Genomic DNA, 24872 nt, shown 5'->3' with positions numbered 1-24872 from the left:
ATAAAGCTTTATGTCTTTCAAAGCTCTTATCTACTGAGAAAGGTATCTTTTTTGCAAGGTTTCAAGTAAACACACATTTAATGTGCATCGAGTACAAAGGCAACTACTCATAACAATATTGTATCCATTGTGCACTTATAACAATGTAAATCAACTTTCAATAATTTAAAAAAAAAACTTTTAATGGGTCCTGGACATTCACAGCATTTTATACAGTATATCTGTTTTCATTTTGATGCAAAATACCCAGCCAGTTTTGCTCTAAGTTTGTGAAACATAATATTAAAATGAAGAAATAAGTAAATATTTTATTTTATCTAACAATAAAAAAGTCATTTATTTTGCTAATTATCAATGTCTGAGTGGTTTAACTATTGAAAAGGAAGATTGAGATTGTTGTTTTAAAAATAAGCTTTTTTTGTAAAGTGTTTTCACTCAAATGTTCTTCTATGATTTGAGCAAATTTCTGTGCAACTCTAGTAGTTCACAATAAATGAAATCTGGGGCACAAAGTTATGCCTCATATAAAAACAACAACATTATATCAGTTTATTTTTATTTCTCTTATGTATTTAACAATTTCTTTTTTAAATAGTCTAGAATAAAACTTAACAACCCACCAAATCAAGAAAATTACACTTATATCAATTTTAAGGCAGTTTGTAACCAGAGGTGTTTCAATACTGTAGAAATTTGATTAACAGGTACCTTGCAGTTAAGAACAAACCATTTCAGACTTTCTTTTTTCTGCTATTTATTATCAAAATAAATCTACCAATAATGGACACCTCAATATTCAGGATTAAGGGCAGTATCTTTATTCTCATTATTTATAGAGACACTTGATAGAGTGAGCAGTTATCTTTACATGCCTGAACAGTATACCACTAATATCTCAGGAGGATGACCAATATTCAAACACTTGTGATATTTATTAGAATGGCTCCAAACCATACATCATTATAAACATCTTCACAGATTCAAAGTGCAATATCATTACTCTGAGGAATTCTTTCTGTAAACACTGTAGGATACATAAGCTGATTTTTTTATTATTATTTTTTTATATCAGAGCAGAGGGTAAGATTGGCTTATTTCTGTGTCCATGCCTTGTTTCTCTAAAGAGTATTGTATTATGGCATCATGTGAATAGTCAAATGACACTAGCAGTAATTTGTTGCTTTATTTTTAACAAAGATCTACTTCAGTCATAGACAGTAAAATAAAGATAGAAAATAAACGTGAAATGTTGAGCAGTTCATACTCTGAACAGATGTATTTTGAAACTTTGTAACTACTGGGAAAGAAAAAAAGGGCAAAGCAAACCCTCCTCTGAAACATGTTGACAATACTACATCATGGCAACATACAACTCACAAACATTCATGTCCTTCATACACCAAACAAAATATTGTATTTAAGTTTTACTTTTATATTTTAGTTATTTGTGCATTATTTGTGTTTTAAAAGTTATATCTGAAAGGTTGAATAATTTTTATTATAACATAAACAAAATTTTGCTTTCCTTAACAAGGCTTACACAACTAAGTGAATTCAAAAAGATTTTGCCAGGAGCTAAAGTATCCCATTCATGCCACTCTATTGCTCATGAGTATTCACTGACAAATAATCAAAGATAAAGAACAGGAGAGGAAGATAAAACATTAAAATAAAACAAGCAGTGAAAAGGTGAAGACATAAAATTACACAACTCAAAGAAGATATTTTAAAACTCATCTATGAAGGTAAGTACATATTTCCATTTCTACTGTTAGCTACAAAACACTGTTTAAATGATTTAAGTGATTTTTCGACCACAACACCAGGCAAGAGATTAGCTTAGGGTCTACTCAAAACAGCCTCTCATATAGATTGGAATCTCATTACTTTCCAATTATAAGTATTTTCAATAGCATAAAACATTCAATTTAAGTAATACTGTCGATATACTATAAAGAAAATGATGTATTTGACTGTATTTACTAAATATGTTGAAAAAAAGTCAAGGCTGCATCAAGGTGTTGGTTGCTGAGTCAAAATATTTTTTCTTAAAATTCTATTTCCAAAATTATGGTGTGTCTTCTACGACATAGCGTCTTACAAGGCATAAAATATGGTGCATTACTTATGAGCTACTTGCAGGCATGTCTTGAAACATTTTGGTTAAATTATTATTTATTTTACCTAATTTAATCTTACTCAACCTACAGAGATCCCTATTTTTAAATTGTAATTATTTTAATAATAACAAATAAAGAATAAACACAAAAAACAAGAATTAAAGTACTTACCCAAATTTGTGTTCATGCTATCAACTGTTAATGACACTTAACACTTCTTTTTTATACCAATGGTAGTAATGCACTAAAAAGCATAGAATAACTACATGCCAAAAACAGACAATTACCCCTAACTATCACAATTTTCTGGCTATATGACAAGAGCCATATAAATTCATTCAAGGTAGTCAATATGCTTTCCATGGGAACAAAACTTGTGCCAAAAGAAAAATGAACAATCTGTTTAGAAAACAAAGTAATATAATTTAATAGATGAAAACCTAAAATTCCTGTTGGTTATATGTAATATATAATCAAACATGAAAGAGAACTACTAACAAATTCTGAAATACAGGATATAACAGACTGTGTAGCAAGAGGGGTCTCTTTTACCATTTAGTGGCTCTGTAACCAAACAAAATTGAAGACTATAATATTTATGGTTTGTCTGAGCAATGACAATTTTTTAGCAAGTAATTTACATTAAATTTTGTACTTCTTAGAGAGGTGGTGATTAAATTAGACAAGAGTGGATGCCTAGAAAAAAACTTTTCAAAGTGTAGGAAATTCAAGATTTTTAAAAAATAGTTCCATATAAAATTAAGAACTTAAAAGTTGTATACTATTAAAATATGGATTGTTAGCTATAAACTTATTGTAATTGGTGTAACAAACAAAATGTAGTTTAATTAAATTTTGTATGTAAATCACTAACTACCTCATGAGAAGAGCAGTTAATAAACCATGTATATTTAAAAATAATAAAAACTATTCTTTCAACAAACTTGTTACTGCAAGTTCCTACATTCTGCTGCACATGAAACAAAACCAATAAATCACCTTTGGAGGCATCTGCAAGACATCCAGACAAATTCTGCCTTCATTGTCTATGTTAGGATGATAAATTGGAGTTGTAAATTGAACCTTAGGAGGCTCAAATGGGTACCTGTGCAAATCAAGAAAAGATAAATTTAAAAATATGTTAAAAAAAAACAATAAATCAGTACAGTTAAGACCAGAAGTATGCAAACTTCTTACAAAACTTTACAATAAACATACATTTAATTATGTACAAGTTCCTGTGGAAAGAAATAAAAAAACTAAGCTTAAAACTGTATTTACTAATATGGTGCACTTCTCACTTAGTGGTATTACTTCAATTTAAGTTTCTATATTACTTCAAAAAACACAGTGTACTTAAGTGTACATCTTCATACTAAAACACACAAGAAAATTTGATAGTTATAAAAGTACTGCATAGAAAAAACAAATTCTACTATTATTTAACTACCAGTATTCAAGTATCATCTACAGTACAACTACTTTAACTACCTGCAACAATCACTGTAGCATATATTGGAATAATACATAACCTATTCATACCATTGTAAGAAAGCTTCTTGAAAAGTATTAAAGTTGCATTTTATATAGCATAAATGTATTTCAAATAGGCATTCACCATTCCAAAGAACTGAGTTATCATCTTATAACATAACCTTGAAGATTTTTGTGCATGTCACAAGTCTTGAACACAATTTATACCCCTACATATTGCTGTGGATTGTGCCAGCGTATGATGCAGTCATCATTAAACGAAAGCTCTCCATCATTTGGAGGGTAACAAATGTTTGTAGTAAGCACAAAGATACAAGGCAAAAGAAAAGATTAGAAGAGAAAAGGAAAAGGGAGATATTCTGTGGAGAGGTGAATATCTACCAAAAATACATTTTCAAGTAAAGGAAAATGGGCTAGAATTACATCTTAATAATATGGTGATGGGAGTGTATAAATGATTTAAAATTCAGGAGTTCCTTTCTGAAACTATAAGGTCAAAAAGGGAAACTTTCAGTGTATTTCACCCACAATGGGAGAACCTAGTGAAGCATCAGTGGGAGACTATATCCTTCTTATGTAGGGAATACTTTTCATTATGTAAAGGTGGTGGAACAAAAGGTGCTCTCAAAAGAACCTTCTGTATGATTTTTAAGTTTAACATATTTGGGTACAACATCCAATTACTCAACTGACCATTGTATCTCAGGATGAGGGTAGAGCACGGGGAATGTAGTGTGGCTAGAGAAACAAGTCAAGCCATACAGTATTGGGGAACCTTTTTATAAAATATTTTCCAGAATAAGCAGACCTGTATTCCAAGGAGAGAGCAAAACCCACAGAGCTGAAATAGCTGCAGAGAATGGCTTAGCTTATAAAGTAGTAGGTTGACCAGTAATACCCCAACCGTATTTCCAATTGTGAATTACATCCTCTTGGTCACATACTAGAGGATTACATCACTTGAAGGGGATCTCTCCATAGTAATATCCATCACAACCTAGGACTTAAACAGCAAAGATTCTTCCTTTATTTCACTATAAGAAAACAGGAGGGATGTACTTGTATGCTCAAAGAAGCTTGAAAGGTACTTGGATTGAACAGGAATCATTACAGCTACAAGAAGCCCCTTCACTGGAAGGATGTGCACTGGAATACTACAAATAGTTATAACAGTTAGTCACATGTGAGGGCACCATCACAGTTCACCCCCAACCTCCTGAAATACAGTCTGGCTGGCATTACTTCAGAGAAGGGATCATAAATGGGTATAACCGAAGGGGACCAGTACTCTTATGAAAGATCAAATAACTTCAAAGCAAGAGAACTTGCAAGCAATAGGTAACTGAACAAAGAGGGCATGGTGAACTAAAATTCCAGTAAATTAAGTCATGAAGGAGAAGGCAGAGCTTGACACATATTTGATCAAAAAGACTTCCAATAGGACAAGATAGTGAGCATGTCAGAGGAAGACCATCTATATGTTTATCAACCAGCCCATCCAAGCAGCCACAGAAAATAGCTGCAGAGCACATATATAAAGGAAATAACAGTCCCAGATCTGATGATCTGAGATATGACATATAAAAGCTGGACAATTTGACCAAACATGCAAAGTGTTGAAGCAAGTCTGAAGGAAAAGCTTTATATTGATTAATAAACCTGAGAGAGACAAGCTGAAGATAAAGATGAGAAAGTGGTGATATCATCATATAAAGCTAGAGTAGGAAACATCCATAGATCATATCTAAAACTTAAGAGGAAATACATATCATGGAAAGAAAGACTCCAAGGTTAACATGGATAGTTGTATAAAGAGGTTGAAGCAAAAACAATCAGATACCAGCTGCCAATCTCCAGTTATCTTGGGGAAAACAAAAAAGTTCAAACACAAGCCCCTGATCCAGGATGAGAACAGATTCAAATGCCAGAGCAATTACCAACCCACAACTGACAAATGCTAGTCTGTCACGAAAGCTTGAGGAGGAGAGAATGAAATGAGGGAAAAAGAACCCAAAGGTTATTTTTTTTATAGATAGGGGGAGGAGGTAGATGGAGGCAATTGAGACTCTGACAGAGATAAACAATTCAATATTTCTAAAGATGAAATGTTGGTGGGCTAATAATACTCAACACTTGATAATTTCAGGGACACTGTCAAAAACAAGACATAAAAAAGGGATCCTACTTAAAACCCTAAGACAAAATGAGGGGAAACAGACCCAAGCCAATATAGCATCACAACTTTTAATGTCCCAACAATACAGAAACCAAGAATGTAAAAGAAAGTCATTTTCTCTTGAATGACTTTAAACTATAAGAATAAACTACATTTGTTTATCCCAAGCAGCTTCAAACTCATAACAGTACACATTAATTTACATTTAAAATTTTATTGTTTTATTGCCTTTTGAACCACATCTAACTGCTGTTTGCACTACTATAAACTGTAAATCAGTTGGGGAATGTGCATCTCACTTTACTCTATTGAATTATTTTACCTATGAGCTACTCCAAAATGCTCCTGTGAGCATCTAGTAAAATCCCTTTATACTATTATTATTGTTTATTTTACATAATCTAAAGAGATCTCTACTTTTACATTTTATTTACTTTTATAAAAATAACTAAAAAATAAATATGAAAAGCAAGAAATAAAGTTCTTACCCAAATTTTCTATTTTTCTTGCTGTAAACTCTCAATGACACTCAACACTACTTTTTTTATACTAATGGTAGTAATGCACAAAATAATTTCTATTTAATTAAATAATGCATCAAAGGGCATGGTATAATAATATAGTAAAAGCAGATAATTTCCTCTGTCACAATTTCTATGGCTCCATTGAAAGAGCAATTATAAATTCATCCAAGTTAGCTGTTGTGATTTGCATGACAACTAAATTGTATTATAAGTAAAAGCAGTGCTTATATATTCAGAAGAGAATATAACATAACATTTGATAAATGAAAACCTTAACTTTCTATCAGTTATATGTAACATACAATTAAATGGAAATCCTGTAAGTGAATGTGGCAAGAGGAGTCTGATTGCATATGTGAAGGCTATAAAAATTATTGATGGCTGAACAATGACAATTTTATAGTGATTAATTTACATTGAATTACATATTTATTGGAAGGGTGATGAATAAAATGGATAAAAGGAAATGCCTAAAGAAATGTTTCATGTGTCACACTTAAGGAAATTCAGGAGTTTTTATCACTGAGTTCTTAAATATTGTTTTATAAAATTAAAAATTTAAAACTTAGATACTATTGAAATATGAATTATTAGCTAATATTTTATGCTATACTAATTGGTATAACATAAACAAAGAGTAGTTTAATAAAACACTGAATGTAATATACTAAAAACTTTGAATCATGCACAGTAAAGGATACATGTGGCAAGAGGGTTAAAACAGTGGGAAAATAGTAGTGCCAAAAACAATCAGTGACATTGGAACATTATATCAAAAACTAAAAATTTTATCAAAAGAAACAACCAAAGTGAAGAGAATTTTAATCCAATCACCTAATCAACCTCTATAAAAATTAGAAAACCTTCCTTTCTTATGATTAAGAAAATAAATGGATGAAATACTACACTAAAAATGCTAATAAAAGTTAAAATAATCAGTGTCATAATTCTTAAGAAAAAAAAACATCACTGCTAAAAAAAATGAATGAACCTATGTTGAAATGCTAGTACTCATGGAATTTACTAGATATAAAGGATGTTATAGGTTCTCATGGCCCACATTAACCCTCTAGATACAGATAGGTAACAAATGCAATTACATAACCATTTTTTATAAGGTCACATTCAAATTTGAAATAAACTTCACAATAAAACTTAATTCATAAATCAAATTGTAACATAAGGTTTAATTTCTTATTTAAATTCTCAATTTTACATGACACTTATTTGTCCTCTATTTAGATGATCTTTCCACCTCTGAGTTAAGTTTTAATACAGATTACAAACTTATATTACAGATATTGCTAAGACAAGTTTATAGATTCCAATCACTGTTTTGTTTAGATATAGAACAAAGTTCAACCAATGTGTTGTGTGTCTATCACATACTTTAAAAAAAAAAAAATGAAAATAATTATCTTCAACACTTGCTAATTATATTATTTATACAAAATAGAGATAGTTTTAATTTATAGATTTAAGTCTAATGCTAGCTTGTATTTACAACAGTCTTTGAATTATGTGGTGTACAGATTCAAAGTTCCTACTGCCAATTCAATCTCGAGCAGTTAAGGGAATTATTTGATGTACTTATAACTTGGAATGAAAGCCAGTTAACTCTTTCAACACTGGAACATGCAACTTGGAAGGAGCCACATATCGGAATATCATTTGTGCAACAATACATACAATAACTCTCATATTTCTTAACTTATTCTCACAAGAACTAGCAAGATTCTGTTAAAGTTCATAAATATCCTGTATGCAATTAAGTCTTTCTACTAAAAGCATGTATTTATCTGTAGCAGTAACTTGAACTCAAACTTTTTATGGTTCAAGTCATGATTTTCATTTTAGGTAGAAAAATACTTTTCATGTCATAATTTTAGTACTTCATTTGTATAACCTCTTGAACCTCATAAATGAATACCAATGTCTGTATTTTCCATTTTCCCTACTATATCACTAACTGTAGATAGCATCATAAACATATAGTGCAATAATGTTTGAAATTAAGAAACAGAAAAACTTTACATGTCTTTTAATTTGTTTTGGTAATATTTATTACTTCAAATCTTTTCCTTTTCATATATAGTTAATTTTTAATGTTTTCTTTTCTTGTTCTTTACCATTTACTATTCATCTCAGCACAAGTCAACAGTGCCCCCAGTGGATAATTACAGTATCTTTAGCAGAAATACACAAATCTTTGGCAAAATTTGTTTCCCCTCATGTAAAATCTTCAGCATAGACAGAACTGCTGCAAAGTATGATGTGTATATAAAAAAAAAAAAGTTTAAATCTTTAAGTTACACATCAGAAAACATCAATAAAACATAATTAACTGAGATATAAAAATAAGACCTAAATACAATTTAACTATCTCTCACTATAACACGTTTAGCAAAGAATAAACTGTAAGAACTAATGAGGATCAAGCAGCCAGCAATACTTCAAGCAGTTCCATCCACCAGACATCAACAACTGCATGCAAATTTAAAAATAACTGTTAAAAGTATGGAAATGGTCATACCACCTACCAGGGGGTGGAAAAAAGTGATTACCTGTTTCTTCTTCATTCAGGGAGAGAAGGCACTTTAAGGTATTTAACTGTGTAGACATACATCTACAAGACTGGTATTATCCAAGTCAATATGGAAAATGTAAATATAGACAATTTTTATAATATGTGGGTCATATGACAACATAAAACTGAAGTTTAAGTGTTTTTTGAAGGTTTCTTTTGAAATAAAGGAATTAAAACTTAGAAAACTTGAAAAACTTTGATTCACAGCACATAATATAATGTGTATATATGTGCAGAAGGGGGAGTTTCACTAAAGGCTTATGGCATGCACAAAAATCTTTGTGGAGAGTTGAATAACATTTCTGAAAAACTGTTTCAGTTAATCTGTACAATCTGTAAAAAGGACAACAAAAGCATTCTCGACAATGACAAAGAGAATAAGGCATATTCCGAAAACAACTTGTTGTAATAAACAGTTAGATTAATAACTTGTATATAAAATAGGTTAATTCAAAAATGATTTAAGTTTAACTCTTTAATTGCACAATCAATTTTCAGATTGATTCCCAAAAAGTATCAATTATCCACCAAAAAAAAAAGTATGAATTTGACCTTTTGTATTAATTTTTCAATATTTAAAGAAGCTGTGTGTTCTATATCTGACAGTAATATTAACTGAAATCCATAATGGATAGTGAATAATCATGATTTAAACAAACATATTAAAGAAAATTAGAAAAAATGTGTTCTACCGTAAATGGCATAAATATAAGCAAAAACTAAGTCAATAAGCCAAAATCATTAGAAAATATATAATGAATTATTCAGACAACAGTATCCAAAATATAAAGATGTATTTATTTAGATTATATACATGTTCCCACAAATTACCAAGGTTTGGTAACTGCTTGAAGTACAGGGGAATATTCCCACACACTGCAGTAGAGGGAACCTTTTTGGTAGCCATGGGATAAATCTGAATTTTAGAGTCAATAGATATTAATATTTATTCAGATATAGAGAACTACACAGCAAAAGGGTTAAAAATGATGATAAATTTTATGCATTTGACTCTAGGCTAAGTAATCTCACATCACATTTTTACTCTAGGCTTATTACACCAACACTCATTATACAAATAAAGTTTCTTTGAATTTCCTCCCCCTTAGAACCTCCTTGCACCTCCATCACTAATCACACAGTAATCAAACTATTCCATCTGGATAAATACATTTTGGGTTTTATTATTACTCCTATTTTAAGAAATTCAGTATGATGTGACATACTTGTTTTTATATGGATTAATTTTCAAATATTATTTCAGTTACTCACTGGAAATACATGCAAGTTCTTGCAATGACACCTATACATACCTACCTTTATTTCATTTATTAAATAAATCAATTTTACTTAATAAACAAAATGGATAAAATTACACACCCATCAAAATCCCTAATGTACTGCACTCTACAAAACTTCTTTACGACCAATGATATAAAAGCACAAGAAAAATGAAAAGTGACAAAGGGCTTATCAGTAAGTTAACATCACTTTATACCCAATCAAAATAAAAAAAATTCATGCAACCAATGTAAACTGTCTTAGCACTTCCTATCCATATACTTTGTACCTGTTTAACAACAGTTTAATTTGAAGCATCAACAAACTTTACATCACCAAAAAAATCACTTTGCATACCAAGAAGAACAATTTGGTAACAACAAAGCACACAATTTCTGAAATCCAGACCTTCCAGTCAATTTTGTAAGAAAAAAAAATAGACAAAGAAGAAAAGAAGTGGTAACATAAAAATATGTTTTTATAGACTAACTGACCAGAATAATACAAGGTTTTAAAATTTTCTATCTAGCTTTTTGACAAACAACCAATTTTCTAACTCAACCACTTACAAAATTACATTATCATTCAGACCATAATATCTTTAAACTTTTTTTTCCAAAGAGTACTTACTACCTTATCAGGTTATTGCTAAAGGTTTATTTCCAATACAGGGTGGAACTTTTTTACTTTCTTCCCACTTCCTGTTTTTTTACACATTTTTATGTAAATGTAAAAATTCATACATGTGGTTTTAGAATATTAAAAAAATAATGGATATAGTCATTTTCATAAAAAAGAACCACTTTCAATATAGACTTTAATAGGTTTTATATACACTTATATAAGTGTATTATATACACTAGGAGACTTATAAATATTTACAAGTCCACCACCTAAACAGATCTTCTTCAGGAATATTATTCATGTCCCAATAATTCTAAAAACATGAATCAATTCACCACTAATGCACAGTCCAGCTAAACCAACTCCAAAATTTTAAGCCTCTCATCACAACTCAAACCTTTTACATTAGGAATCAAAGAGTTTTGTTCCACAAACACTCCGGATAATTCAAACATGTTTATAGTTAGTTTTATTGTATTGCTAAAAATATACTGAAAGAAATCATTCAAAACTTAGAGAAACTGTTTACAGATCGTGTAACTTTTATAAAGTAAAATATCTCATTTTTAAATCCATTATTTATAAGAATTCTCAACTTTGGTTACTAAACAAATATATATTTCTTAGTGAAGTACTTTTTGAAGAAATAATTAAAAACTTGTAAATCTCTTCAATAAAATTTATTTTATGAAACTTTGTTTTTCTTTTTGGAAAACACTTCCAGATTCTGGATGTTTATGGTCTTTCATATACAATAAAAATAACTGTCATCATACCAAAATTACAAGCAACTTGTTTTTATTATTATTATTGTTAGTCAGGATTCATTTAATATACATTCAATAAGACTTAAAATTGTTTTATGTTATGTGTGTGTGTGTGTGTGTGTATTTACATTTCATTTTGGCAGTTTTCTTTGCCTATTAAAGAAGTTGCTCTTACCAATAATGCCAAATATAAACATGATGTAGGAATGCTTTGCTTTTTGAATTTTGTGCAAAGCTACATGAGGGATATCTGCAATAGCTGTCCCTAATTTAACAGCGTAAGACTACAGGGAAGGCAGCTAGTTATCACCACACACCACCAACTCTTGGGCTACTCTTTTTACCAACAAATAGCAGAATTATTTTGTTTGTTTCTTGAATTTTGCACAAAGCTACACAAGGGCTATCTATGCTCGCCATCACTAATTTAGAGCAGAGTAAAGCTAGAAGGAAGGCAGCTAGTCATCACTACCTACTGCCAACTCTTTGGCTAGTCTTTTACCACTGAAGTGGGAGTGACTGTCACATTATAACACCTCTACGGCTGAAAGGGTGAACACGTTCGATGTGATGGAGATTAGAACCTGTGACCCTCAGATTACAAGTCAAGCACCCTAACCACCTAGCCATGCTGGATCATTAGTGGGATTGACTGTAACATTATAATGTCCCCACAACTAATTAAAAGTGTGAGCATGTTGGTAGGATGAGGATTCAAACCCATGGCCCTCAGATTACAAGCTGAGCACTCTTACCACCTGCACAACTGAAGGGTGATATAACTAAATCCTCATCTTGTTCCAAAACAAAACACAACATTGTTTCTACCAGCAACCTATCATGAAGCTAAGCTTTCATCTCTTTGTTCTGATCTTTACGTAAACCTCTAATAAACTAGAAGCCAGACTTGTTTCTACAGCTAAAATGAGCATAAAAACCAAAAAAAAACTTTCATTACGCATTTTCAACACTAGCCTATAACTTCTTGATGATGATATACTGAAAATTACAATAACATCATAACAACTAAAGTTGCTAAATTAGTTGGATAAAATGAAGAAAAATAAACCAATAGTAAAGTTATAAGGCCACATTAGTGCTGTTTTGCTTGAAACTACTTCAGTTTTCCTTCTGTAAATATTATAGTCAGAAAGAATTCAGGAAATTCATGAACACTAATGTTTGTATTTGGAACACACTGATATCAACCCTATATCAAAATTAGCTATTTTTTTAAAATTGTTATGTATTAAATTTATATAAATAAATTCTATTTGAAACTAACTAGAAGTTAATATAAAATAATGCTTTCTGACACTAAAATACATTACATCTGTTTGTGCCTTAACCCCAAAAAAACACAGATTATATCAAAAATCATTTCCAAAAACTATGTTTAATAATTATACAGTAATACCTGTCTAAGTTGAAAATATTAAAATTTTGAAGCATTATCTTAAGATTTCTCTTATAAAAGGCCCTCTACATGGCAGAACCTATGTAATGCAGACAGAAAACTATCTTTCACCTACTTTATCTATCAACAAGCATGATTAGAACCCGAGTACAGCAAAAAAATGTTTTTGATTAAATATTAATTTCTTATTTAATTAATAATTTCTTTAAGTATTAATAAATTCTTGTTTAATTAATAATTGGTTTAAATATTAATAAATTTTCTGACATTTTGCTACAGTAAGTATTGGTTAAATATATTCTGTTCTTTTTTTTCCATCATTATTTTGGAGGTTGCTATTCGAAAGAATGATTGACTGTATGTTTGGTCATATTTGCTGATGGGAAACTGGAGAAACCATGGGAAGTATGAAAATTCTGTGCTGTTTCAAAAATTTGAGGAAGAATCAACTTCCTGTGGAATGGAAAGCGAATAATAAAGAGTAGATGACAAGTGCTATAATTGAGGAATTTTTAAACAAATTAAACAAAAGAATAGAACAAGATAGAAATATTCTACTTTTCCTAGATAATGGAACTTGTCCCCATAAGTTCAACTTTCAAATGTTTATTTAGTCTTTCTACCTCCATGTATAATATTAGTTCTACAGCCACTAAATCATGGAATTATAATGTATAAAACTGAAATACAGAAAACTGATGCTTCAACATATTACTGCAAGCATGGACAACTGTAAGAGAGCATCTGAAATGACCACAAAAATTGACGTGTTAGATCCAATTGCATTTTTAAGTCATTCAGTCAAATGCGTATTAAAGTGCTTTTGAAACTGTGGATTTATTCTTGAAAATGGTGGAGATTGTGGGGAAGTTGTTTGTTATGACAATTTTAGTGAAATCAAAACTCTGATTAACAAGATTTATGTAGATGATTCTGTGAATGCAGAAAATTTTCAAATCTATAATACAATCACAAGATGGTAACAGTGCCAGAGATTCAGAAGATGAACAAAATGGAAAAGATAGTGAGGAAACAGATATTCCTACTTCATCACAAGTGTTAAGTTATATTATTAATGCTATTAAATTGTATGCAAAAACGAAGGAGGAAAATGAACTTCATGAAGAGGCTGTAGAATTGGCATTCTCTTTTAACTGCATGAGAAAGCCCATTAAAAAAATGTAACAGTTGAAATTGGACTCTTTCTTCAAATAAATCTGATTAAGATTTTATGTACTTATGCATATTTTGAATGTCTATTTTTGTTCTTATTCTAATAAATATTGCATAAACAGTATAATAATTTTTCACAAAAATCTTACTTCCCTTAAGTCAAGCAAGTATAATGTTCCTCTCAAAAATTATATATAATTAAGAAAATGCACATTCACTGTCTAAACCAGAAAACCTGTTTAAGCCAGAAATTTTACTTGGTCCCAGTTTTACTGTATTTATCAAATGTAACTCTGACAATAGCTAAAAATAAGAGAAGTCAAGTTAATAAGGCTCATGATAAAGAAGATATTTCCTGATGTTCTTCTCTTTTTAAACAGGCATCACATAAGTAGTTTTTTCCTGATGTGCATACTGAATGCAGCACAATATCCTTCTCAGTCTTCTTCAAAAAGTGTAGAATAAATCTTACCAGGGAAAGAGAAATATTTCTAATAGCTTTAAAAACATTTACACATACATTTTACTTATTTTTTTATAATAACCCAGTATCTTCTGCATTACTAGTATGTTTTACAACCTTATAAGCTTTAGCGTCATTCACTGACTGATAATCTAATTTTCCTCTTTATCCATTAGGTATTGGTTTTGAACTACATACACAAAGGTTTATTTTTTTTCAACTTGTTTGACTCAGCTGAAAAAACAAACAAAACTATTGTGCTTTTCTTTTTAATATTTTTTCAATGCACTTATTACAATTTTTAAGTTGTAATTTTACTAAATTATAATCGGAAGAAACCAATCTTAGGTTGAAAGAAAATTTAATAGTTAGTTTCTTATTTAACCACTCTAAAATGAAAGCTAAAATTCAATTAAAAACTAAGTATTATAATAGGATCTGGGAGCCAACCACAAAAATACTGAAAAACCTTTGGTATGTAAAAGTGAAAAAAGAGAATATCTACTATAGACAGTTGGCTATCCACACACACACTCCAGCAGCAGACAATAAGTACCTACAAACCTACTAATACTTTATCTCTTGACAAATTACTGAATGAAATAACAGGCTGATGAAGTAACAGGAGTGAAATTCACAATGAAATCATAAAAATAATAGATGATTCACTCTGTAGCTGCTTATTATAAAGGCTGATAAGTAAGGGACACACACACACAATTTCTAAGCTGTGAAAACTAATTTCCTTAAAACTAAAAAAAAAAGAACACAAAAAACTTTTATGCATATGTTAGTTTCTTATAAGCACAACCTATCAAGTTCAAGAGACATCCTGGCACTTTCATTATCTCACATATTACAAAATCATAGACACAAAACAATTTCCAAGAAAAAGAAATCAATGTTCCCAAAATGTAAGAATACAAGAGAGCTAGCACTCTGTTTCTCTTCCAGCACTGTGAAATGATAATTGATATTGCAGGCTTTAATCAAATATACATATATCACAAATAAAAACAATTATACCAAGAATAAAAATATCAAACACATACTTACTGTTTAACAATGTATTGGAAAAGTATTTCCATACCATCCAAAGGGAACTTCACAAATAATATACAGGTTAAGCATTTATGTTGTAACTTTTTATAAAGTATCCGTATCTTCACAAAATTTGGTACACTTTTAGTAAATGTTGATTGCAAGTCTTTGGCACAGAAAAATCAGATTTTTAAACTGAGTATTTTCACTAAAATTTTGTTTGTAAAAATATTGAATCTGTATCATAATAGTTCGAGCATGATTGTTTTATATTATGATTTCAAAACTATTCTTCATCCTAAAAAATATGTTTTGTGTAATCTCTGAAACCACCTAAATACATTTCAAATTTCATTAAAACTTTATATTTTGTTTGTTATTTTTTTTGCCTTAACTATATGGGGTCTGTCAATTTCACTGACATTGTAACCACCATAAAAAACTAGGAAATGGATATGAATAATGCTTTTTTAATTCTGGAATGACTACAATATATAACACAAATGTGTAAACTAAATAACTTTATCTTATAAGATAAAACATTTATATATATTTATTATATTGACCTTCCACTCATGCCTGGCTAAAGTTATGATGGTTGCACTAATATGCACATGCACTTGTGTTACCATATCCAATAATACAAAAGACTTTACAAAGTGGCCCAAGTCAATTGTTTTAGTATAAAATACAGTCACATTTCATTCATAATATATTATAAATATATACATTATTACTATTTACAAATAACTTCTTATACTTACTTTTGTTAAAACATAAAATAGTAAATAAAGCAGTGTAGTCAACTATTATCCTTTCTAGTTATGAACTTTGTACTCATTTGCTGCTTGTCATAGATACTACGTCTCTCAACTTTCACACAGGAAGATGTGAAATAAGTTATTTTTAGGTTTTATATATACATTTGAAATAACCAAAATTCAAAAATTACTACATCAAATACCACAGAATTCAAGTAAAATTTATCAAACTCAGTAACTGAACTGTATTTCAGTATAAAAATGTATAAAATTTTGAGCTGACTAAAGACTCAAGTTACCACCTTGAAATCTTGGACTGAAATAATGAATCGATGTCACAATATTCCAAAATAGTTAAAAAATGTCCATAACAGTAACATTCTCTAAGCTTTTGATTGGTTTTTCACATGACATAAACAGAAGTACCTGTACATAAAGAAGAGTTTTCAAGAAATGGAAAGAGGTATGTTTTGAAACAAGAGTGATATCTTGGCATACAGAAAAGGTGGCAGTTATTATTTTATATTTTAACTTGACAATATTCATAATTTTAATTCCTAGTTTGTATTAAACTACAGATTTTGTATTTTGATATTACAATATAAGTTAAATCAATGTTCCATTCAACACACCATGTAACACACAAAACTCAATATTTAAGTGTTTTTTTACTATTTACTATTAAATTAAGAAATTAATTAATATATAATACTAACATTTTTATTATAATATATACTTTGATACCAAATTTACAGACAAATTCTTAAAACAGTAGTTTGATAAATTTTGAATACAAATCAACAAATGCAATGAAATGACCTTTAACCAGTGACCAGTCATGACCAGGATGATATCCTTAGTAAGAATATTTGTAAACTTTATTGCACTGTAATTCATTCCTAAAACATTTCTGTTCATAAAACATATAATATGTACATGATTGCACACTATTTTAAAAAATATAATCTGTTATATATTACTTACTGATTTCATCAGAAGAACTTAAACTTTAACCTACCAGCATCAAGTACTTACCGATCTGGAATCTGAATAGCTAGCTTAAATAGACCATTCTCATAAGGTGAACCTTCTGTACCCAGTATAGCTGAAAAACATTGAAAATTTGATGTTCACAATATTGTTAAACACAAAGTGCAACAACAAAATAACATTCAAATATCTTTGCCATGTCAAAATTTTATCTCCAACAAGCCTTAATAAAAAAGATGTGTAGACAGCTCTTTTCCTTTCAATTTTGAAAATAAATAATCTTATCATAAATGATAAAATACAAAGCATACTACATTAGTGTAATAAAAGTGCACATTTAGCTTTATATAACTAAAATTTTAAAATTTAAGTTTACTACTTACAAAGGATTTACAAAACTAATGAGATAACAGCAACAGTTCACATGAAGTTCCTTAAAAACTCAGAACTAAGCTACCTATTACTTTAAATTGATACTTGATGGCTTACAGATGATGGAAGGATAATGTTCTGAGAGATCAGTGAAAGAAAGCCAGTTTGCTTGATCCAGCTTTTATAGGGGCACATGGGTCGGATGGCATCAACCACAGCAGGTCTCTCTCAAAATTACAGGAAAATGATCACTGCCCCATGGGTTACTGTCAATAGTGTCAGCATTGAAAAAAGAAAGGTTGTGATCAGAGAACTACTCCACCCATCAATATCAGCACTTCCCCAGAGGGGATGATGTCCATTAAAGTCCCCCAGGATTAAAAAGGGAGATGGCAATTGTTCAATGAGAGCATCCAGGTGATAGGTAGAGAAAACAAACAGTGATGGTACAACCCAAGAAAAGACTGGTGGCTACGGCCTCCAAGGGTGTGTAGAGTAATAAAAGCAGGGTGGACACATGCTGATCAACCAACAGTGCCACCCATCCATACAATCATCCATCACATAGCTTGCCATTTCTGTATAAAGAAAACTGCTCAAAGGTAACTGTATTGGCAGATTTCAGAAATGTTTCCTGTAAGGAAAGGCATACAGGATGGTAGGAAGCAATCATTGCTTTGATGTCACCCAGATTAGAATGGAAACTTCAACAATTCCATTGTACCAAGGTGACCATTTTTGTTTATGTGTAGGTGAATTGGGTGAAAAGCCCTTCTGTTATGACCACATCTTTTTTCTTTATGCCTTTATTCAAGAAAGGTCTGTCAACTATCCATGGATCCTGCCCTAGTTTGACTGGGCAGATTTTTGTTGTTGGAAGAGGATTTCAGTGACTGAGGAATGTGAATGAATGATAATTTTGCATCTTGGGATGGGAGAAGAAGATGCACCCAAGGAAATATCTGCACCTGGAACCAATAGAAGTGGATCTTGGGGTTTGCTGGAATGTATGTCAGGGACAGACACTTGTGTTAATGTTGACTCATCATCTTTTTTAACCATGGAGGTCAAAATACCTTTCATTTGGTTTGAGAATTATTCTTTTGGAGGTGCAGAGAGATCCATCTGCATTCCCACTGTAGTAGAGGAATAAAGTGCAGCAGCAAACATCTAAGCTGAAGTGGTGGACAGCAATTTTCAAGCCTCTGGGTAAGTAATGTTTTGAATCCTCTTCAAATGCTGCACCTCTTTTTCTTCCAACCATTTAAGGCAAGAACGAAAGTAGAACAGGTAAGAGCCATTGCAGTTGATGCAATGAGGGTCTGTTTCACACTCATAGGCATCATGGTTCTTGCCATCACAAAGGGCACACACTAAGGAGTCACAACATGATGTCTTTGAGTGACCGAACCACTGACATTGGAAACATCTGAGAGGGTTTGGAATGTATGGTCATACCTCGCAATTAAGAAAACCTGCCTTGATGGTGGCAGGTGGATGCAATGATATAAATCTTAAAATGAGGACATTGTTCAGCATCATAATTCCATCTTTGCGAGTGGAGATGCACCTCACTGCAGAAACTCCTTGGATGGAGAAACCAGCAAGAATCTCTGACTTGTGAATGTTCTTCAAACCCCTCTAAACAATAATGCCTCATGACAAATTAAAAATTGGATGAGGTGTAACCTCAATAGGTATATCCACAATCACCTTTGAATGTAAGAGGAATTTGCTGTGTTGAGATGTGGATGTTTCCACCAATACGTCGTCAGAGCAAAGCTTTTTGACTGACTTTGGAAAACCAGCAAGTCCCTCTAGTCCCTTCTGAATGAAAAAGGGAGACATTTGTCCTTAAGGTTCATCTAAAAGAGGATGTAGTATAAGAAAATGAGATACAGGTGTTACAGATATTGAAGATTGCTGGTCAGAATCTTCAAGATGTGGTCATTTACCTATGGACTGTTTTTTCACCATTTTATTTAAGTTTTTATTTAGAGGATCCATAATAAAAAGAATTTTTCAGTGCCCACTGACCCCATCCACCATGAAGCCATAAGAGGGGATGCACTACAAGGACAATGCATCAATGCCAGGGTTTTGTGGGCACTATACCCAAACACCAGCATCATGTACAATGCCCACAACACCTGTTGAGAACATCCAACACTACTACTTGGTTGACCCTAGTCCAAGTGGACCAGTCAACTGAGTCTAGGGAGGCCACCCCAAGACTGCCTGTCTACAAGAATTCAAGGGCAAAGTGGTGTGTTAGGGTTGGACCCCTCCACTACAAGGATCCTCTCCTTTCCTTCACAGGTCACCCCACATGGAAAACACATGGGTAGATGTTTAGATCCTGGAGGAGGTAAAGTGAAAGAACAGAACCTTCCCTGGGAGGTCCCCTCACCATGTACAGGAATCCACGCCAAGGGGCAGAACTTCTGGTAAGGTTTACCTTGGGTAAGATGAGATCTTCAATATCAGACAGAAATATTTTTGAAGGTTGCTGAATTTAAAAAAAAATTGAAAAATCATAAATGAGACAAACTCTCTTGTAAAATATCAATTCAGTTATGTGTCTGAAATATTATTAAAATGACTGTAGATTTCAGTTATGCTTGTTAACTTGAGAAGGTAATTTCATATATTCATTTACAATTATCAGAACTTCATAAGGTTCAAAAATAAATACTTTATAACAATGTGCTTGACCTTAAACTTGTATGGCACTACCAACTACAGCTAGGTGATTAGTGGAAATTGCTGGGCAATTAATCAGATTCATTAATCAGTTAAACTCAACTAACTGATTATTCTCCAATAAGATGGCTAAAACTTTATATGCTAGGCAAATGTAAATTAACAATTATAATAATCAAAACTAGTTACATATCATGATGAAACTTTGTAAAATGGATGGCAACTGCCTGTTGCAGAGACACAAGTGTTGAGAATGACGTTTCGAAAATCTTCATCCAAAGTATTCCGTCACAAAATTTGTTCAAGAACATTCAAATACCAGTAATCCAAAAAATTATGAAAATCACCTTACAACCAAAACAACTGTTCTATTTACATTATTGTAAGGACACAGTAATTGTTGTGACATATAACATCCCTAATGTTACTGTAGCACAAGTTTGACACCAGACATTTGAAGAAAGTGGAACACCTGATTATGTCTGGCTCTAATAGCACGCAAATGAGTAATGACAGATATTTATCACTTCAAACAATTTTGTTTTTTTAAAAATATATACTTTTGAAATATTGTCCTCTACATTTGTCTCCACAACAGGCAGTTGTTGTCCATTATACAAAGTTTCATCATGAATACTCTGCCTAAACTATCAATCAAAAAATAACTAATTATCCTTGTGACAATAAGTGATTTAATCATACTTTCAATTAATCGATTATTTTACATGACACAAAACAATGTAATCAGTAATCAATTCTCATACATAACTGATTATATCAATTTGTCAAGTTAACTACCCAACTCTACTTTTGACAACAAATTTAGAAATACATTTAAATTGTATTAAATTGGAGACCATAATTTCAGAGTTAACTTGCAACAGTATTTGTTTGATAGAAGAAGAAAAAAGTTAATGTTTCTACAACAGAGCAATTTTTTAATTTTGCATTTGAGATTAATAATTAGACTCATTAACTGATCACACTTAACTAACCAATTAATCTCGCATGAAATGTCTAAACAAAAGCCAACCCATCAAAAAGAAATTAGGTTTCAACAGCAGGCATAAGAATAGCACAGATAGCCCATTGTATAACTATTAAACAATTAAATATAATGGCACTATTTGAAATAGCTGGAATAATTTTAAGTTCACAAATATATACTTAATAGCAATGTGCTTTACCTTTGTTATGACTCATATTTCCATTAATTAAACTGACATGGCACTACCAATCATCAGAGAATAATAAAAAATCATACTGGCAATACTTCAATTGCTAGATAGTTGCAATAATCAAGTCTGGTAATAATCAGTAATACTAGTTGTCTATTTTATGTGCACAAAACAATATAGTCACACCTCGAGAATATGCTATTCATTTTTTGGTTTTCAAACACATGCCACTGTTTTTGTACAGGTATTGCAAAAATGACAATGTTGGACCTGTAAGCACTGTATTTATATTTATGCAATTACTTTAATGCTTTTTTATCAGTCTGAGGAAAATAATAATTTCCTTCTCTTTATCTCTTATGCACCTGCCTATAAAACCTAAAACCTGTATTCCATTGGACTTAGCTAAATCCCACCTAAAAATCATGTTTAACCTGTTGACTGCCAAGTATTTCAGCTGCTACAGCAACTCCGAACCAAGTTCAAAATACAACTCTAATGCTTCTTCATTTTGTAACTTTTTCGTGACTCCATTTTGGATCGAAAGTGATACAATTTGTAAGTAGGTCAAATGCATGTATGGTGCTGACATCTATCGGTAAAGTTAGGTATTATTGAGAACAAATTAGTTTGTCTGTGGCACTGTGTTACCGATCGGTTTGGACGAGTTATCTCGTCTACGGCACTGAACAATTTTAAGTAGGTCAAATGCATGTATGGTGCTGACATCTAGCGTTGAAGTTAGGTATTATTGAGAACGAATTAACTCGTCTGTGGCACTGTGTTACCGATTGGCTTGGACGAGTTATCTCGTCTACGGCACTAAACAGGTTAATTTAAACCACACTCACACATGATGGCATCATAATGCAATTAAAGCCTTCCACCAATAGGTTCGTAACAACTACTTTGCACAGTAACTCCCCTTCAGCACTTGCACTCAAAGTGAGGAGGATAACTTGGAAGGGATAAAGAGGTATCTATCAGAAATACATTTTTGGATATAGCTAAGACCATGCACTGTAATGGTGGAGAGATGGTTAAAAATGTTAACCAGATAAGCCACTTTCAAAAACTCATCCAAAGGGAAAACCCAGAAGAGAAGGTAAAGGAACCTCAAGCATCACAGGGATGGTTAAAATTTAATAATAACCAAGCACCTGCACACGTGATTAGCAAACCTATGTGTAGTTGGGGCATAATCAGACTGTACAGTGTCTCTCTCATTGACTCAATCATACAGACTCTCACTACAGAAGGAAGAAGGAAGACAGAATACTTGATTAAGGGATAACCTGTATTGTACAGACAATATCACTACCAACCTACTTCTCACTGATGATGTGCATAATTAGGGAGGAACCCTTCAAGATCCACCACTCCAGAGTCTAGGAACTGGTAAGTGGTAAGGATCTCCTATGATCCACATGAAAAATGGAGTGAAGAATTTGAGGTAGCAGACATAGATACCCATTGAACACCTACCAGTAATATCTTTTACTGAAGACAGCACAACTGCAAAACACATTTTTAAAAGCTGAGAAGTATAAGCCATTTCCCCAGTACTAGCTTTTTCCATGAGAGTTCATGAAACATTATTATCAGAATGGAGCAACTGATTAAAATTTAATACCATCAGGGTACTTTTAAGGACCTGAGGAACACTCCATCTCAACAGTGGGTAATAGGAGAGCCGGGTAGGATAGGTTGAGTACTTTCCATTAACAATGGCCTAATATAGAATTTAGGAAAAAAAACATTCCCTGGAAGGTAACATCAGCCACCTGTCAGAATCCTATAAAAAGACAATGTATTTTGAAAAGATGTACTAACCCTTGTTAAAGAGGGTATGTAGTTTAACTGAAGAATAATGACTAGAAGGATACGAAATTCTGCACAAGATAAAATTGTCAGATGATGAAGAGAATAGCAGATAAATGTGTGCAGATTCATCCATGTGCCAGCCTAAAGAATGACATCCAAGGGTCAGTAAAAATGAGATGTAAGAATGAAACAGTTGATGAATCAGATGTGATGAGATGTGACAGAACAATCACATCCCCTTCCCCAGCAGATAGTCATAGGAAGAAAGGCCAGTCTGAACAGAGCAGGGAGTAAGTACAGTGAAAAAGAGTGAAGGAAGCATTGATGACACTTATATCTGAATGATGGTAACTACAGGCAAGGAAAAGAAGAAAGAATGGCTTCAGAGAAAGAAAGTATAAGGACATGAAGGCAATGACTTGAATGAAGCATGTCAAAGTTCCAGCTAAGAACAGATGTGAGGTTGGTAGGTTAGTAAAAAAATAAGTATCAGAACAGAGTGGATTAGTTCTACAACAAATCCAACATCCAAACACTGGGATCCCAATTGAAGGGATGAACTTCAATGTTGATGTTTCACTCTCATATGCTTTTACATTTCACACTGGAGTATATCTCATCCTCTACATCAAAAGAACACTACTATCCTACATTCAACTGAATGGCTTTATAATTATTTCTTTGCATTTCATTTACCCATTCAGGAAGATGCCTCCACAGTCCACCATCTCAGTGGTTTACAACTAGAAAGTGGTAAGGATTCTCAATATCCACTTAGCAGTGAAGAGTCTGGAGGAATGACAACCCCCAAGACAATGAAATGGGTGACCAAAAAACTATTTTCTTTAAATGCAGACCATACTGATTTATTCAGTTCAAGACGTGGCACGGATGGGCAATATCCTCATTTTGCTTTACCCATGTAGTTCATGGGTGGGTACAGTCCTAGAAGGGCAAACTTACAAAACAATTACATCATGAGAATAAACCTTCAAGCAATCTTATGGAACATCTCTGCAAGTGTGTGTTATGTGGCCACGGAATTATAATATGCAAGTTTATGACTTGACAGTGCGGATTTGTACAGTTAAATATCACCTGGTCAGGCACCACATGCCATAGAGTGAGATCCAAACAATTAGCATTAACAAAAGGGTAAAGGGCCCTTGAAAAAAAAACTAAAACTTACCCAATCAAAGTCTTATTGAATTATGATATCCTATAATGGCTACAGGTGGAAGAGGATAACCTGAAAAGGACACCATGATCTGATGCAAATAGTGAGAGATGTACAAAGAAGCATCTCTGAAGAACAATGAAGATAAAATGCTAATGAACAGGTAAGGTGTTGAATTACATAAGATGACACTCAAAACA

General features: G+C 31.9%; 1 protein-coding gene across 3 annotated transcripts in view; it reads right to left on the bottom strand.

Annotated features, from left to right (window-relative positions):
- The window catches only part of LOC143240355 (ubiquitin-conjugating enzyme E2 T-like), a 57614-nt gene that overhangs the window by 13928 nt on the left and 18814 nt on the right, over positions 1-24872 (bottom strand). For all 3 annotated transcript variants that reach the window (XM_076482672.1, XM_076482685.1, XM_076482676.1), the window contains 2 exons: positions 17464-17533; positions 3120-3225 (listed from right to left, as the gene is read on the bottom strand). In XM_076482672.1, coding sequence (XP_076338787.1) covers positions 3120-3225; positions 17464-17533 — 176 coding nt within the window. The remainder of the gene's footprint in view (positions 1-3119; positions 3226-17463; positions 17534-24872) is intronic.

The sequence above is a fragment of the Tachypleus tridentatus genome, chromosome 2, assembly GCF_004210375.1.
Source record: "Tachypleus tridentatus isolate NWPU-2018 chromosome 2, ASM421037v1, whole genome shotgun sequence".
Lineage (NCBI taxonomy): Eukaryota > Metazoa > Arthropoda > Merostomata > Xiphosura > Limulidae > Tachypleus > Tachypleus tridentatus.
The sequence above is the reverse complement of the archived record's forward strand: the minus strand, read 5'-3'. Positions and strand labels throughout refer to the sequence as shown.